General features: G+C 36.2%; 1 protein-coding gene across 6 annotated transcripts in view; it reads left to right on the top strand.

Moving 5' to 3' along the window:
- The window catches only part of NIPBL (NIPBL cohesin loading factor), a 162,898-nt gene that overhangs the window by 67,149 nt on the left and 81,145 nt on the right, over positions 1–14,604 (top strand). For all 6 annotated transcript variants that reach the window (XM_069880066.1, XM_069880069.1, XM_069880070.1 and 3 more), the window contains exons 4-8: positions 553–683; positions 6,404–6,503; positions 8,022–8,173; positions 9,185–9,345; positions 12,784–12,877. In XM_069880066.1, the coding sequence (XP_069736167.1) occupies positions 553–683; positions 6,404–6,503; positions 8,022–8,173; positions 9,185–9,345; positions 12,784–12,877 (638 nt within the window). The remainder of the gene's footprint in view (positions 1–552; positions 684–6,403; positions 6,504–8,021; positions 8,174–9,184; positions 9,346–12,783; positions 12,878–14,604) is intronic.

The raw sequence follows: 14,604 nt of genomic DNA, 5'->3' as shown, positions 1-14,604 counted from the left end.
AAACTGCAATAAGTGAAAACATAGATGCATTCATAGAAAATCCATTACATAATTTATGATTCAGAGGGAATCCTGTGATGTCAAAGATATGCCAATTTCCCTTTTCCAAATAAAAGATTCTCAGAGCATTGGGCTGCAAGCTGAATGTGCATATCTTTATTTTCACTCGAACAGTAATGCTTTATTGATGTTATGCAGAAGAATTCTTTTATGGAGAAGTTCAAGATATAAAAGTGGGCATAAGAAACTTCCTATAATAGTCTGAAACAGACAGCTGTGTGGTTTTAAGTGCTTAATAACAGAAAATAATTTTTGAAAACTAGTAGGAATACTTCTACCATTCCTTAAGGAAGGGGGGGCATGGAAGGTAAAGGCAGGGAACAGTGCTTTGCAGACTTCGGTTTTTGCTATGTTTTAACAGTAAATTGTCTTCTTTCATTTTGGTTTTGTTTTTTGGATTTTGGTTATTTCTTTTTTTTTTTACTTGACTCATAGTTTCTTATAATTTGAAAATGCATTTGCCTCTTTATTTGCTTACTTCCACAATTCCAGAGAGTTGAAAGATAACCTTGGCAGTGATGATCCCGAGGGAGATATACCAGTCTTGCTGCAGGCTATCCTGGCAAGGAATCCTAATGTTTTCAGGGAGAAAAGCATGCAAAACAGATACGGAGTGCAAAGCGGTAAGGACTTTTGGTTATTTATTGATTGTATTTTATGTTCTTCTGTATGCTTAGGTGATGTAATACTAACCACAAATATATTCAAAGCACAACTGTGATATTTATACCTTACCTTGTATTTGGTAGTGATACAAAGCTGTGTACCTTGGTGTCTTCTAAGAGTGATTCTGTTAGATAAGCGTTGAAATAAACTCTACCAGGAATTTTTGTAAAAATATGTTTAATTCCACTGTAAAGTTTAATCTCCAAGATGAGCGATTGGATTTTATTTTATAATAACTTTATTTTCATTTCTCTATGGCTAGTTTCATGCATTTGTCTCAGTAAAGAATTTAAGTTGGAAAAGTATGTCTTAATGTTACTGTAAATCTATGCAATTCCAGTGTATCATTGCCACAGTAGTTCTTAGGGTATGGGATAAGACTGAATGAATGACACTTAACAGCTCCTCCCTGCCATTCCTTTTCTCAGCAATTTCTGATGCCCTGCAGATTTTACTGTTTTGAGAGCTAATTCTTTTCTGAGTTGTAATGAAAGATTCTGATGGATAGCGAAGATGGAGAGAGGCCAAGCAAAGCATTAATTGGACAGATTCTAATTGTAGATCTGGAGACTTGTACCTGAAGTATGTTCTTTAAACACCACACTGTGAAACGAGTAGGAAAATTTCCAGAGTTTCCACAGTGAGAGGATAAAGCTTTGCTAGCACTGTAAAGATATAGCTAGGAGTATTACTGGATTCCAGCAGGTGCAGGGTGGTTTTGGAAAGAAAAAATAATGAGATTATTAAGTTCTTTGAGCTAGGATGGTGATTAAGAAGCCATACAGTATTTGAAAAGAGCTTGCCAAGAGTGGAACATGTAACATTTCTTGAAAGAACGCAGAAATTTCCTGGAATGAAAATGTGAAACACAGTGTTACAAATTTGTAAATTCATTGATAGGTATATCCTGAAATTTAAGCTCTGAAGACAGTCTCCAGATCCAGTGTTTAGTGTGATTTTCCCAGCCACGGCAAGAGTTGTGACTGTCCTGCCAGTTTGCAGAGTGGTCCTGCAAAGAATACAGGCTTTTAGAGTTTTCCACTAGTTTTATAGATTAAAATAATTTTTTGTCAGTGAAAATGGGAGATGTCAATTTTGAAATTATCTGTTCCAGCGAGGCTTTTGAGAGGAAAAATTTAATTTATTCCAAAGGTTAATTTATTCCAAATTTTTGCTCATTCTGTGCCTCAGAGGGTGAAGCATTTTTGCAACTTGGTTCTGCAGGTTAAGAATAATCCTTAGTTAGATAAAATCACCTGTATCTTTAGAAAATGTTTTGTCCTATGATTGAAGGAAGGTATTAGTATACATGTATTAGTATACATGTAAAAAGTAATACAACATTAAACTTAAAAGAATAGTTGATGTTATTTTAAGAAAGTTAATGAAATGGTTTCAGAGAACCAGGAGAGATGGGGCTTTAAAACTCCTTTGAATATTTAATTTTATATTACCTAATTTTGAATCCTTGTACAAATGCAAGCTTTGCAATGTAAGTGTGAAATCTGAAAACTGGAGAAAATTAAGGAAAAAGGGAAAAGCATAGCTGTGGGACCACGTAGAGGATGAAGGCCATGGAATGAATGTTTGAAAGAGCTGGGCGAATTGTGACTTCACTAAAAATGGAAAAGGGCCATAGTTTTACCTGGAAATAGGTGTATATTTAAGCTAGAAGCTTGCAAATTGTGGTAGCCTTATTAGCTGTTTCTGTGTCCCATTCAGATCTCCAGGGCCAAGAGAGACTACACTGATGTGTTAGGGCAGCAAAGGTGATGTTTTCTTCTCCTTTCTGAAGAGATACAGTAGTCTCTGTAGAGTCATGATTTGTAGAACAATTACTGGTTTGGTAGGAGACCTTATGTAATGCATTTTGTCAGCTAGAATAATGACATCTAGGCTCTTTTCTAGTATTTTAAATTAATCTCTTCTGTTTTCTTTACTGTCTTACGAATATTGTCTTTCCACGTTCTGTTGAGTCCAGCATGCGGTGGAGTCAGCACTGGGTACTGTGACATGGTATCTGTAATGCTCAGAGTTAAGAAGGAATGTAGGCAGCAGGACATTTACTCTGCCTAGGATGGGTCTGTGCACCATGATGCCTTCATTGTCAGTTCCAGCATTAGTGTGGACAAAGTGAACTTGGATTTGTTTCTTCTAGTCTTCTTTTCTTATGCAAGTACAGGACGATCACAGGGCTAAAGAATTACATAAAAAACAGAATAAAATTCTTAATTTGGTATGGTTTGTCAGGAAATAAAGGCATCTTCAGAAAGTCGAGTACTGTGTTTTGAGTTCTTGTGGATAGAAAGTAGAGCACAGGCAGATTTCTGTGCTCATTATTTTTCCTGAGTTCATGTTGATCTATAGTTCAATGGTAAGTTTAGAATAAGAATCATTTGTAGTTACGATGAACAAATAGTTCAAGAAGGATGTATTATGTGGACACTTAATTCGCTCTGTGTCCTGAGCAGGCAATTTCAGCCTTCTCTGCCCCCTTACTGATGTATTTCGGCTAATGTAACAGAATGTTTGAACACCTTTCCTGTCCTTTGATAACAATCCCATTGTTGAAACCGTATTCAGACAGCTTAGCTTAACTTTGTACTGGGGGCAAAAATGTTAATTTTATTTTAGACCTTTTTCACCAGGTGACATAGAAGGTTATGGGTGCCATCTTTAACTAAATCTGACTTATATATTACAGCCTATGAGTGAAGTGGATTTCTTTATAATTATTTAAAATTAATGCATTATTTAGTTTGATTTTCAGAGTATTTTTTTCTGTTTTCCCTCTCAACACCTCAGCTTTGGCTTTCGGCAGATATGTGTTAGGAGATCAGTTAAAATAGTGTATTGCAGTTGATTAGTGTTCATAGAATCCCTTAGGATTCAGAAAGGACTTAGTATTCATTTTAAGCTCTTTATCAGAACTTGTGAATTTTGGAGGATTAAAATTTATACATCTTTCCATAAACACCATTTACTTGGATAATTTTTTTCATTTATAGAAGAATTTTAGTGCGCATGCACTTGTAAAAGATAAAAACTTTGCAGATGTACACTTTCAATAGGAGTGTGTATTTAACTGAAAAATCACCTGTTGGTGAGCAGTCATGCATGATGCTGTAATGCAGTGTGATCATACAAATTTTTTTCTGTGACTTTGAGCTGTGTTTCATGTAGTGCATCCTTTGGCATTTAGTAGGAATACTACAATGGACTTATTCATGTCAAATTTCCAAGCAAAAAAATTATAATCAAGACCAGGAGTACATGTTAAGGAAACACATTTTAGTAGTTACTACTAGGATGATGTTTTCTCAAACTTGAACTTACAAGCATTCAAAATTAATATTGAGTTTAAAAGAAATTCTGAAATATTTAAGGTATGGAAATGCACTGTGGAACCATAAATCTGTTGCCTAGTGATATGACACCAGTGTAGAAGGTGCACAAGAAGATATTTTAGTGCCACAGACTAATTTCAATGACTTTTTAATAATACATGTTTGGGTCTTATTTTTAATTCTTTCTCATTACAGCATTATCGGGTATACTCGTTCTCTCTCAGGAAACTTTGGAAACACTGGAGTGTTTCATTGTTCTTTGCTTGTTGATTTTTGTGTTGGTTTTGGGGTTTTTTGTTGGGTTTTTTTTTCCTTTCTTCTTTCTTTTAAGTTAACCTAGATTGTGCCTCCAGTGTCCCAGCTGCCCTCAACAGAGATGAGAGAAGTGAGAACTGTCCATCATAGAATAAGGTTTAGGTTTTTCTTAACTGACATTTAACATAGATTCGTGCAGATATTTTGCATCATTCTTTTAAACCAAAACTTACCATATCTATGGTTCAAAAGGTGTTTTAAATTTAGGAAGGAGAAAATACTTTTAAACTCTCTTAAAAGTGCAATCTGTGCTTTAAACATAAATTGAAACTTCATCTGTATAGTTTTATGCTCATGCAGGCACATTGTCAGTTTTTGGTATGTGAATGTTAAAGAGCTCGTAGTTAGACAAACGCACTGTATTATACTGACCTGCCCGGAGTGGGGCAGTGAGAGGTGAGCCGGCAGTGGCTCCATCGAGAGAGCCCTGGAGTTTCCTCCTCGCTGGCTTCTCTGTCAGGTAACTAGTATCCAAATTCTGCAGGAGCTAGAGAGTAGCCTTTTGTTACTTGGGACATTTAAATGTCCTCTGTATCGAAGTATGGAGGTGTCTGGTGTTTTTTCAGCACAACATGGAACTTGAACTCCTGCTCTGAGCTCCTTCTCTTGTGCTAATGTACTTGGAATGCAGCACTTCACACTTACCAGGAGGTAGTAATGGCTGCATTCCTTGAGGATTATCACATCTTTTCTTTGCTGGGGAGAGGGGAAGAGAAAAGGGGGTGCCGGATGGGGGGTGGAGGAGGGTGGATTTCTGAAACCAGTTTTGCTTGTGTGAAAATCACCGTAATTGAAATCGGGGGTAGCAAGTCAAGAATTAGCAGCTCCTTAACACTCCAGACTCAGGACTTCTATCAGCCTTTTCTCTAACCTTTAGTTTAAAAATTTGTGTTGTTGATGTGCTTTTTGCCCATAGTTGTGGATCACTTACCGTGTGTTCCCAAACTGCAGTGTGCACATGAATCTGACAATGTTTCAGCTGCAAGATATTAAAATTCGAACATTAAAATAACTTGAAATTCATTTAAGTTTTTTGTGACGTGGCGTCAGTTCAACATCCACTATCATGCAGTAAGGCAATTCTTTATACCTATATTGAAGAGAGCGAAAATGAGGTTCCTTTAAATTCTCCGTAATGATAATGCAGACCAGAAATGGACTAGACCTGAAACGGACAAGACAGGAATGGAATAGGATTGGAAGGAACCTACAGTGATCATCAAGGCCATCAGCCTGACCACTTCACGAAGGCCATCAGCCTGCACTTCACGGCTGACTGAAAAGTCAGTCAAATGAAGGCGTTGTCCAAATGCCTCTTAAATTATTTTCAAACACATTGGTACTTCTGGCATGACGTCTAGTACAAGTCCTGAATTTCCAAGCATGACTGTGGGGATCGACAGTCTCTGGAAGGCTACAGCTGGGATATTGGTTCTGCTTTGCAAGTGAAATATTTCAGCACCCTCTTTGATAGCATCCCTTGTAGGCGTAATGGAGGTGAAATAGAAAGGTTTTGTCCCTTGGTAGAAATGAAATATAAAGACATTATGGGAGTGATGAGAATATCTTGCAACACTCAGCCCAAGATTGTTGTTTGCTGTGCTTGCTCTAAAAATTTCTGTTCTTCTCACTTCTGAAGTTTCCAAATCTTTTTATTGACACAATAAGTACTGTACACATCAACCTGGGGTGTGGAGTATGTCCTGTAATAAAATGCTTCTAGTTACTAGTTGGTTTTGGCTTCGGAGGCTCTTGGGAACAGAGTAAGGAACTACTGTTAATAGTTATAACTGAATTAACAGTGCTTTAGGGAAAACTTTTTTTTTTATGTCGTTATAAAAAATGGACATCTTGCATGGAATCAATAATTCCTAGTGCTTTGTAGGAGTTGTGGGTAGACAGTGTTGTCTGTGAAGTTTGTAATGTCTTAGTGCATAATAATTTCTGAAATGAGAGACTGCATTGATTTAAAAGGAATTGTATGTAAAGTAATGCTGCTATCTTCTTTTTAATAGGGATGATGATGTCACAGTTTAATATTTCTCAGAATTCCATGCGTGGTAGTCCTGCATCTTCCAATTATCAACAAACCACTATCTCACATAGCCCTTCCAGGTAACACTTTCTTTTAAATGGGGTGGGAGGGACAGGGAGCTGCAAGTTCTTCCTGCAGTGGCAGTCAGTTCTTCTAGCAAATGTGTGAGTGGAAGGTGATCATTGTCAAGACAAATTTTGCATTTATTTGACAGCAGGGTGAGTGTCTTCAGCTGGCAAAGAGATATCTATTAGTGAATTAATCATTATATTCTAAGGATTAGTCATGATTTTCTTCTCTTGCCCCCTCCCATCATTTTGGCAAACTTTGTTTCCTGCTTAGGGAGTCTCCCTGTCTCCTGCTACCCCTCCAGTTCTTTTCTGTGCATTGCAGAGACTGAGACTGGTGGCAGGAGGATAGGAGAGAAGAGGCTAATGTGTTCCAGCACGTGTAGCAGTACCAGTGTGACAGGAGGACAGGAAAGAAGGCTTGTAAAAGCATGGAGTGTTGCTGTAACAGTTACACAAAAGGGCACTCGGAAGAGGATAGGCCTAGTTGTTTGGCCGGGCTTCAAGCAGCATCCTCCTCAACTTCCTACTTCTTTTTTAAACTTCTGAGTGTTAGCAAGTAGCATGTAAACGTAACTCTGGACTAGGGGGAAGAGTTTTAACCCAGTTACTGAGCTTTAATAGATTTCATATTCAGTTAGTAAATACATTTACTAAAGCAAACTTCCTTCAAATTTCAGTTTGTTACTGTAATTGTTTTGGCAAAACTCTGTATCCGCACACAAAACAGTACAATTTTTACTTTTATATCTAAAAGAGATATTGAAGGTTTTTTAAAATTGTGAATATTGCAAAGTCTTCTCAAAATTGTTGCAAAATTCTTGCTATTTCTTTCTGTGTAAGCGTACTTTTATGGAGCTGCTGTCTAGAACCAAGGGTTGTAAAAGTGTGTAATGTACTTCTGAAGCATTTACTTGGCTTACTTTTATTTTCAAAAGCTGTTGTAAGAACTAAGTTATAATGTGCATGTATTGTTGTCACAAGCCTGTATTATATTTATGGCTCCCTTTCTTGTATGATTAGTGTAAGATAAAGCCAGGGAAAGAAGAACTTGTTTCAGTGGGCTCTGGTTTAAGTCCCACCAAACTCCTTATCACATTCCTGTATCTCTGTACAGTTGTTAGATGAAGTCCTTTGAAGGCTTAGTGGAAAAATCACAGTTAGAGTAGATAGCTCCTCGTTAATTCTAGTGACCTAGTTGTTAACTGAAACTTAGCAGTCACTTTTATTCAAACTTCTCAGACTAACTTTTGGAAGTTGTGGATCTTATTTTGGTACGTATTTGTGTCATTGTTTCCTTTCCCTAGGTGGAGGTGCTATGAATGCTTTTTATTCTGTTCTTTTCTTTTACTGATATAGTACCTAAGCTGTGGCCATTAAGTAATAATCAAAATTGGGATGGTATCAGTAACTTAAAATAGTATATCTTAAATAAGTTATAATTTTCTGAATGTGTAATATTTGAAAAGAAATAAAAAATAGAGCTAAATTTGCTTTTCTGACTTTTAAATTTTTTATTTTTATTTTTAGCCGGTTTGTGCCACCACAGACAAGCTCTGGTAATAGATTTTTGGCACAACAGAACAGTCCAGTGCCTAGTCCATATGCTCCTCAAAGCCCTGCAGGATATATGCCATATTCACATCCTCCAAGTTATACACCACATCCTCAGATGCAGCAAGGTAAGTCAATGATGTCTGTTTTAGTCTCCTGTCTCCTGTCAACTTCACCATTATGTGCGTTTCACATCTTTCTGCTTTCTTTGAAGGAGTCACATGCTTGATGCAAATCTTTGAGTTGGCAGGCATATCTGAGCTTTGCTTTCCTGACTGTTCAGAGGGGTAGCATATACTTTATTTGGGGCGGGGGGGAAGAAGAGGAGGTAAAACACATGTTCATGTTGCATTGCTCCCATTTTGCAATGACTATGTGTAGATGACAGACAAAAAAAATCAAAACAACCCCCAAACTTTAATTTATTATCTATGGCCATAATTTACCTGTACTAGTGAAAACTCATTTTTGCTAATGTAACATGAGTTGTACTACCAGCATATTTAGCCTTACAAAACTTTTGTAATGTTGACTAAGTTAATTCTAGGTTGGTTAGAATTATGCTGAAGGTATGCAGGATGGCAAAGGTGACCTTCAGAATCAACGCCTTTGTTTTTACAAAAGGGAAGAACAATCTTGAACAACATGAACACTGTTACTGTATCTAGGCATTTTTTTATTTGGCAAGTAGAATTCTCATTAGATTCTTATACATAATTTGTTCTTAAAGTTTAGCATTGTGCTTAGAATATATGTAGCTGTTCTGTATGTAATATGTGTCGCATGAATACCTTGGAAGTTACTAAGAGTAATGAACACAAATTATATAGAGGAAAACAAAGTTTTCTGTAACCAGTAAGTGTATGATACTGACTGTAATTAGGATAAAAGTGGAGAGAAACTTGGTTAGTCTGTACATAGAATATAGGTTTTAAATCCTCTTAAAAATGAGAAATCTTCGATATCTTTATCGAGGTGTTTGAGGCAACAGGATACAATCCAAAAGTCCGGTTCTTGTTCAGATTCCAGACCCCTTGCATCCAGCTCATTAATATCCACTAATGTGATGTTTTCTCTGAAACTTAGAGTTAATGTATGTGAATATGTCAGTATAGTTACTTCTGTGTTTGGTATTTCAGCTTCAGTATCGAGTCCCATCGTCACAGCTGGGATGAGGAATCTCCATGAAAATAAAGTTTCAAGTCAGTTATCTGGAAATTCAGCTAATCATCATGCTGATAATTCTAGACATGGCTCAAATGAAGACTACCTACAGATGGTCCACAGACTAAGTAGTGATGTATGTGATCTAAATCAGTTTATTATAATAAAGCAAATACTTACTAGGATAAAGCACGTATATGTTCAACTGCCTTGGAAGTCAAATATTTTACTGTGTTGTTGATGATGTATAGAGCCACTGCAAATACATTTCAGTTTAAGGTGTGCACATTCAACTATGCGGCTTTAATGTGTGAGATTTATTTTTTTTCTAGATCTCTCTTTTCTTTGGAACAGTTTGTAACGTTCATTCTGATGAAATCAGGAAAAAAAAAATCTTCACGTAATCTCATATATGAGTTTATTTTAAAGAAACAGTAAACTGTCTCTACAGTAGCAGTGGCAATAGGTTGATGAAAACAGTACTAGGTTCTAAATACATGTATGTCCAAAGACCACCACAGCTGCCAATTAGATTTGACATATTTGAGTAACCTATTGGTTGATATAGTACTACTGTCAAAGGCAAGAATTCCTATGGACATGTTTTATTACTGCTCTGTGGTTTTCTTATGGCCTGGTTTCTTCATAAGAAGTTTTCCCATACTAAGTTCCTTCCATGTGGGTGAAATTCCTTCTGATATCTTGAATATAAAGGAAAAAAACCCTCAAATTTCTCCCACAATATTTTGAACTACTGGTTAATCTTTTTAATCAGTGTCTCATCCTGTGGGTGGAGCTTGTTGGGATTCTTCTTTATAATTTTGGCACACAGTGTCTTACCAGCTCTTAAGGGAAGAGCACTGAATTTTCATTTTCATTTTGTTATTAAAACCTGGTGCAAGCAGGCCTCTTCTTTTTCTGTGATTCTGCATGTGTTTTATTCACCTTACAAAAACCATGGGCAGCTCCTGTCTTCTTAAACTAGCTTTTGGAAGCAGAAATGTATTATATTCAACTGTTCACCAGTCTCCCTACATCTCTTCCTGAGATTAATACAGTAGAACTCCAACAAAAGAGTTGTTAGTTTTAGTAGTTGTCTCTTTTTTTTAGTACAAGAAATATGCTGATTAACAATACTAGCTAAGTAGTAGAATCTTAAACAAGACACTGTTGTAATGAAGGAATCTCTCATAATGCACAGCCATCAAATGTTTTTATTAGTCTTTGCTTCAGCAGTGCAAATTCTTAAAAATGGGAACGTGTTACTTTCATTAAACTTACACTTACCCCCCCAACTGTGTTAAAGGTGCATTGTCAAGAGAATATTGGTTTTGTTAAGATTTTTTTTAAACTTAATTAGGATAGTATATTTCATAATTTTTAAAGAGGAAGTCTTTGAAAATATTCAACCCTAATTTGTCATCCAAGCAATGCTGCCACGTGCTAGTTCACCAGAACTTAGAAGTTAAACTCTTTCAAAATCTACATACTGTGCAAACATAAAGCGTACTCTCATTGGTCAGTTTAGTTGCAGAAGTAGCAAACATTGTAAACTCACACTTCTATCTCTTTATGCATTTTCGTAGTGGAACATATTTATTTGATTTGTAATTACACCTTTAAAAGCTGATTTTGGTGGCTACCTTGCAGAAAACAATTTGAAGAATTTGGATTAATTAAAATTTTACATCTCTGCATGAATAATAAGCTTTATCGTAATGTTGCAGCCTTTTCAGAAGTAGTGTGACCTATGAAGATAGTTCTGAGGATTATTAAATAGAATGAGGATTATGAAATCATAAAACTTTAGAATAGTTTTTTTAATTCTTAGTTTTAGAATTTTATTACTTAAATAGTAGTGGCAGGATACTGTGTGTTTGCGATATATGGTTCTACAAAATCAGCAACTAAACCCTTAAGGACTCGGGACATACACCCGATTTAAAGGTTATTTTTTGGATGGTGAAATTGGTGGAATCTGATTTCTTACAGATTTATATTCTTTGAAATGTAAGCACCTTCAGTCTTTTTCCGTAAGCAGCGTAAACATGCCTTCACAAGGTGTAGCACATACAATGTGTGGTCTATGGCTCTGCACGTGGCAATCAGCTGTTTGGCCATTGTCAGAGGGAGTGTGTTCTCGCCCATCTATGCAGGCTTCTGTCTCTTGGAAGTGCCAGTTCGGCTTTCTAACTTAGTACTGGCTGCTGCTTTTTTTTTTTTTCATACAGACTTGTAAAATCTTAATGATAGTTGGGCGTTCTAGCATTCTTTTAATTGGGTTGACATTGGTCAAAGTGATAAAAGGTATTTATCAGACAGACAATTTGGGTTTGGGGAAAAGAAGTTACATGAAAGAACTGCATGTGTTCAGGTAGTGCAATAGGAGGAATGCTAGAATATTAGCTACTGAAATAACCAATTTAATTTGGAAACAGATTAAATAACATCTTTGGAGACTTCCTGTCTATGATTTTACTCTTTAAAAGAGTAATCGCAATTTGTCTATAATTGTAGAAATTTTCTCCTTATAGATGTAGAGGTTGTTAGTTCGTTGTTTTCCAAAACATTCCCATAGTTGTTGTGTAAAAAACAGTGCTAAATGTGGGAAACACTGTTTTGTAACAGTGCTTATTAGAGCATTGAGGGAATGAGTATACTCGTGACCAACAGAGGGCTCCATAAAAGCAATAAAAAACACGTGTAGAACATTTAAGGGCAATCTGAATGGTGGGTTTCATATTTAATTTCAAGATAATGTGGGGGTAAAAAAGACACACATTCTAAAAGAAAGAGAAGGAACATTATTACATTAGAACTAGTATTGTATTATGAATATATTTGTCAGAAATTATTAATTCTATTGCAGCAGATTGTTCTATGCAAAACTGAGAAGGCAGTAGAACTTGTTTGCCATGCTGAGGAAGTGCTTCATATTGACGCTCAGTTGTTAACTGTTTAACTGTTGAGATGGGTAAATATCAAGCTAGAGTCACTCCAGTTATGTTTTACCTGAGACAGCCTCAGCTGCTACAGTAGGAGTGCCAGAGATTTTGTTCAGTGCTGATGTGTGTATGCTGGAGGATATAAATTACAAAATGTTAATATGTTTAGCTGTAAAAATAAGGTCAAATTCTAGGTAAGCTTTAAGTGTAGGATAAGTGAAAAAATTGTGAGTTTGTGTTAAAAATCTGCGTTTTATGCTCAGTTTGTTTTAGTTGGTATTGTATCTGCTTTTCAGCTCTTTACTATGAGTGCTTGTAACAAAATGTTTTTAAAAGAGTCTTGGTGTAAACCAAAAGTGGTTATTCAGCTAGAAGCCTTGTACACAATATTTTTGTGGGCATGTTCTGGTTATAGATTCTTCTTTGGGCTGATGGTGCTTTGGAGTATTGCCTGTGTAGTAGTCTAATAGCAATCTAAATTACAAAGATTTCTCGTAAATAAATATTTTTATAATATTTTTTGTATGCTGTTGTGATCCAATCCGTTTTATCAGTGTACATACTGATTTCAAACTGTGTTTTATCAAGTGTCCATGTTCATAACGTTATTTTTATCACTGTCACTTTAGGATGGTGATCCTTCAATGAGGAATGCTGCATCTTTTTCCTTGAGGTCACCACAGTCAGTCTGCTCTCCAGCTGGAAGTGATGGAACCCTTAAAGGTAGTCTGGTAGTCATATATATCAATGTATTTTTTTTTTCCCAATTTTAAAGAACAGAGACTTTAAAGAGATACTTAGTTATACCTCTTGACTTCTGTATTCAAATAGCACTAGACAATGTGTCATTGTTTTGGATGCAAAATTACTTTGAGCCCTGATCCAGAAGAAATTTCTCGAGGTCTGAAAACTGACTAATCATTCTCCAAATCAAAGCTCAAATTCATGGAGGACAGAAGGATTTAAAATCCTTTACAATCTGAAGATTAAATTTTCTAAAAAATGGTTTCAGTTGCTCTCCATAAGAAATGGTTTAAAGGCAGCATTACGAGTATTGAACTTTTAACCAGCTCAGAAGTATTTTGACATGCAGTGCTTGTCATAATTGCTATCACGAAATTTTAAGAACATGAAATTAAGGGTAGTTCATTGAACTCAATACATACAGCATAATTTAAGCCCAAAAACCTTAACTGTGAAGGAGTCAGTCAGCTCAAAGTGAAAAGAAAAAAATCTTCTCAAAAATAACTCTATGCTGAAATCTGGACTGCACACTGCTGTTTTCAGTATTAACCCTAAGAAGCAACGACTGAGATATATGAGATTTAGCAAAGTATGAGTTTGGGCATACTCTTGCTCATCTACATTTTTGTGCTTATATGTTTATATGGCAGTAGAAGAAAGATGCCACAGTGCTTGCTTCTATACAGCCTCAAAATAAAATTAAATTTTTCTGGATGGTCAGATTAGGTGGAAAGAAGGAGACCAAGAGATCCGGGAGATTCCAAAGAACATGAAGGTATTGCTTTTGTGTAGCCAGGGTAAGAGACTTCTTTGGCAGCCTTCCTGTACCTGTAAAGAGATTATCAGGAAGACTTGAGTCAGACTTTTCAGTATTGTGAAGGAAGGATGAGATATAATGGAATAATTTAAATGGGAGGTTCTAACTAGGTCAAAAGAAGAACTTTTTCCACTATCGGATCATTCAGTCTTGCCAGAGAATCTGTGTGTTTTCTGTCCTTGGGAGGTTTACATGATCGGAGTGCATAAAGCTTTGCATACTGTAGTCTTGCTCACCCTGCTTTGAGCATGAAGGTGGACTAAAGCCCTCCTGAGATCCCCTCTAATTGAATTATACTGTGATCCTGTGACTGCTAAGTGATCTCTGTGGTTCACCTTCTGTAGGTGTATACTGTGTTGAACAGTGATGAAAGAAATGTGGTTCAAGTGGCAAGTGAGAAGTACATATGTGTATAGCATGACAGCAGCATCAGTTATTTCAGGGATCTTGTGCTTAAAGTACTTTTTTAAGAGGTGTAGATGTTGAGGACTAAATGTGGTTGATTTTCTGTCTTTGTTGAGCTTATCAGTTTGACAACATTGTAAATCTAAGCTACTTCCACTCAGGTACATGACTACCGCTCAGACAGAAGAATATTTGAATTATTTTTCATTTAAAGTCACTGCTTTTTCAGAAACCCTTTTTGAAGGGATACTTTTTCAGATTTATTTTCTGCAAACAGTCTGATTGTACAGTTCAGATTGTAATGTTTGAGCATTACAGGGACTGAAAAAGTGCAAGAGCGGCTTTTTTATTTATTTGCCTGTATATTAGCTTTACTTTTCCCATCGATAAAGCACACGGCTGAAATACTGTTTCTAATGGTGCTACTGTTTGGCCCTCTTAAAGAGAGCAGTGAACCATGACTGGGAGAACTTGTTCTTGATTC

Source organism: Phaenicophaeus curvirostris, chromosome Z (genome assembly GCF_032191515.1).
Source record: "Phaenicophaeus curvirostris isolate KB17595 chromosome Z, BPBGC_Pcur_1.0, whole genome shotgun sequence".
NCBI lineage: Eukaryota > Metazoa > Chordata > Aves > Cuculiformes > Cuculidae > Phaenicophaeus > Phaenicophaeus curvirostris.
Note: the sequence above shows the minus strand (reverse complement) of the source record. Positions and strands in the feature narration are given on the sequence as shown.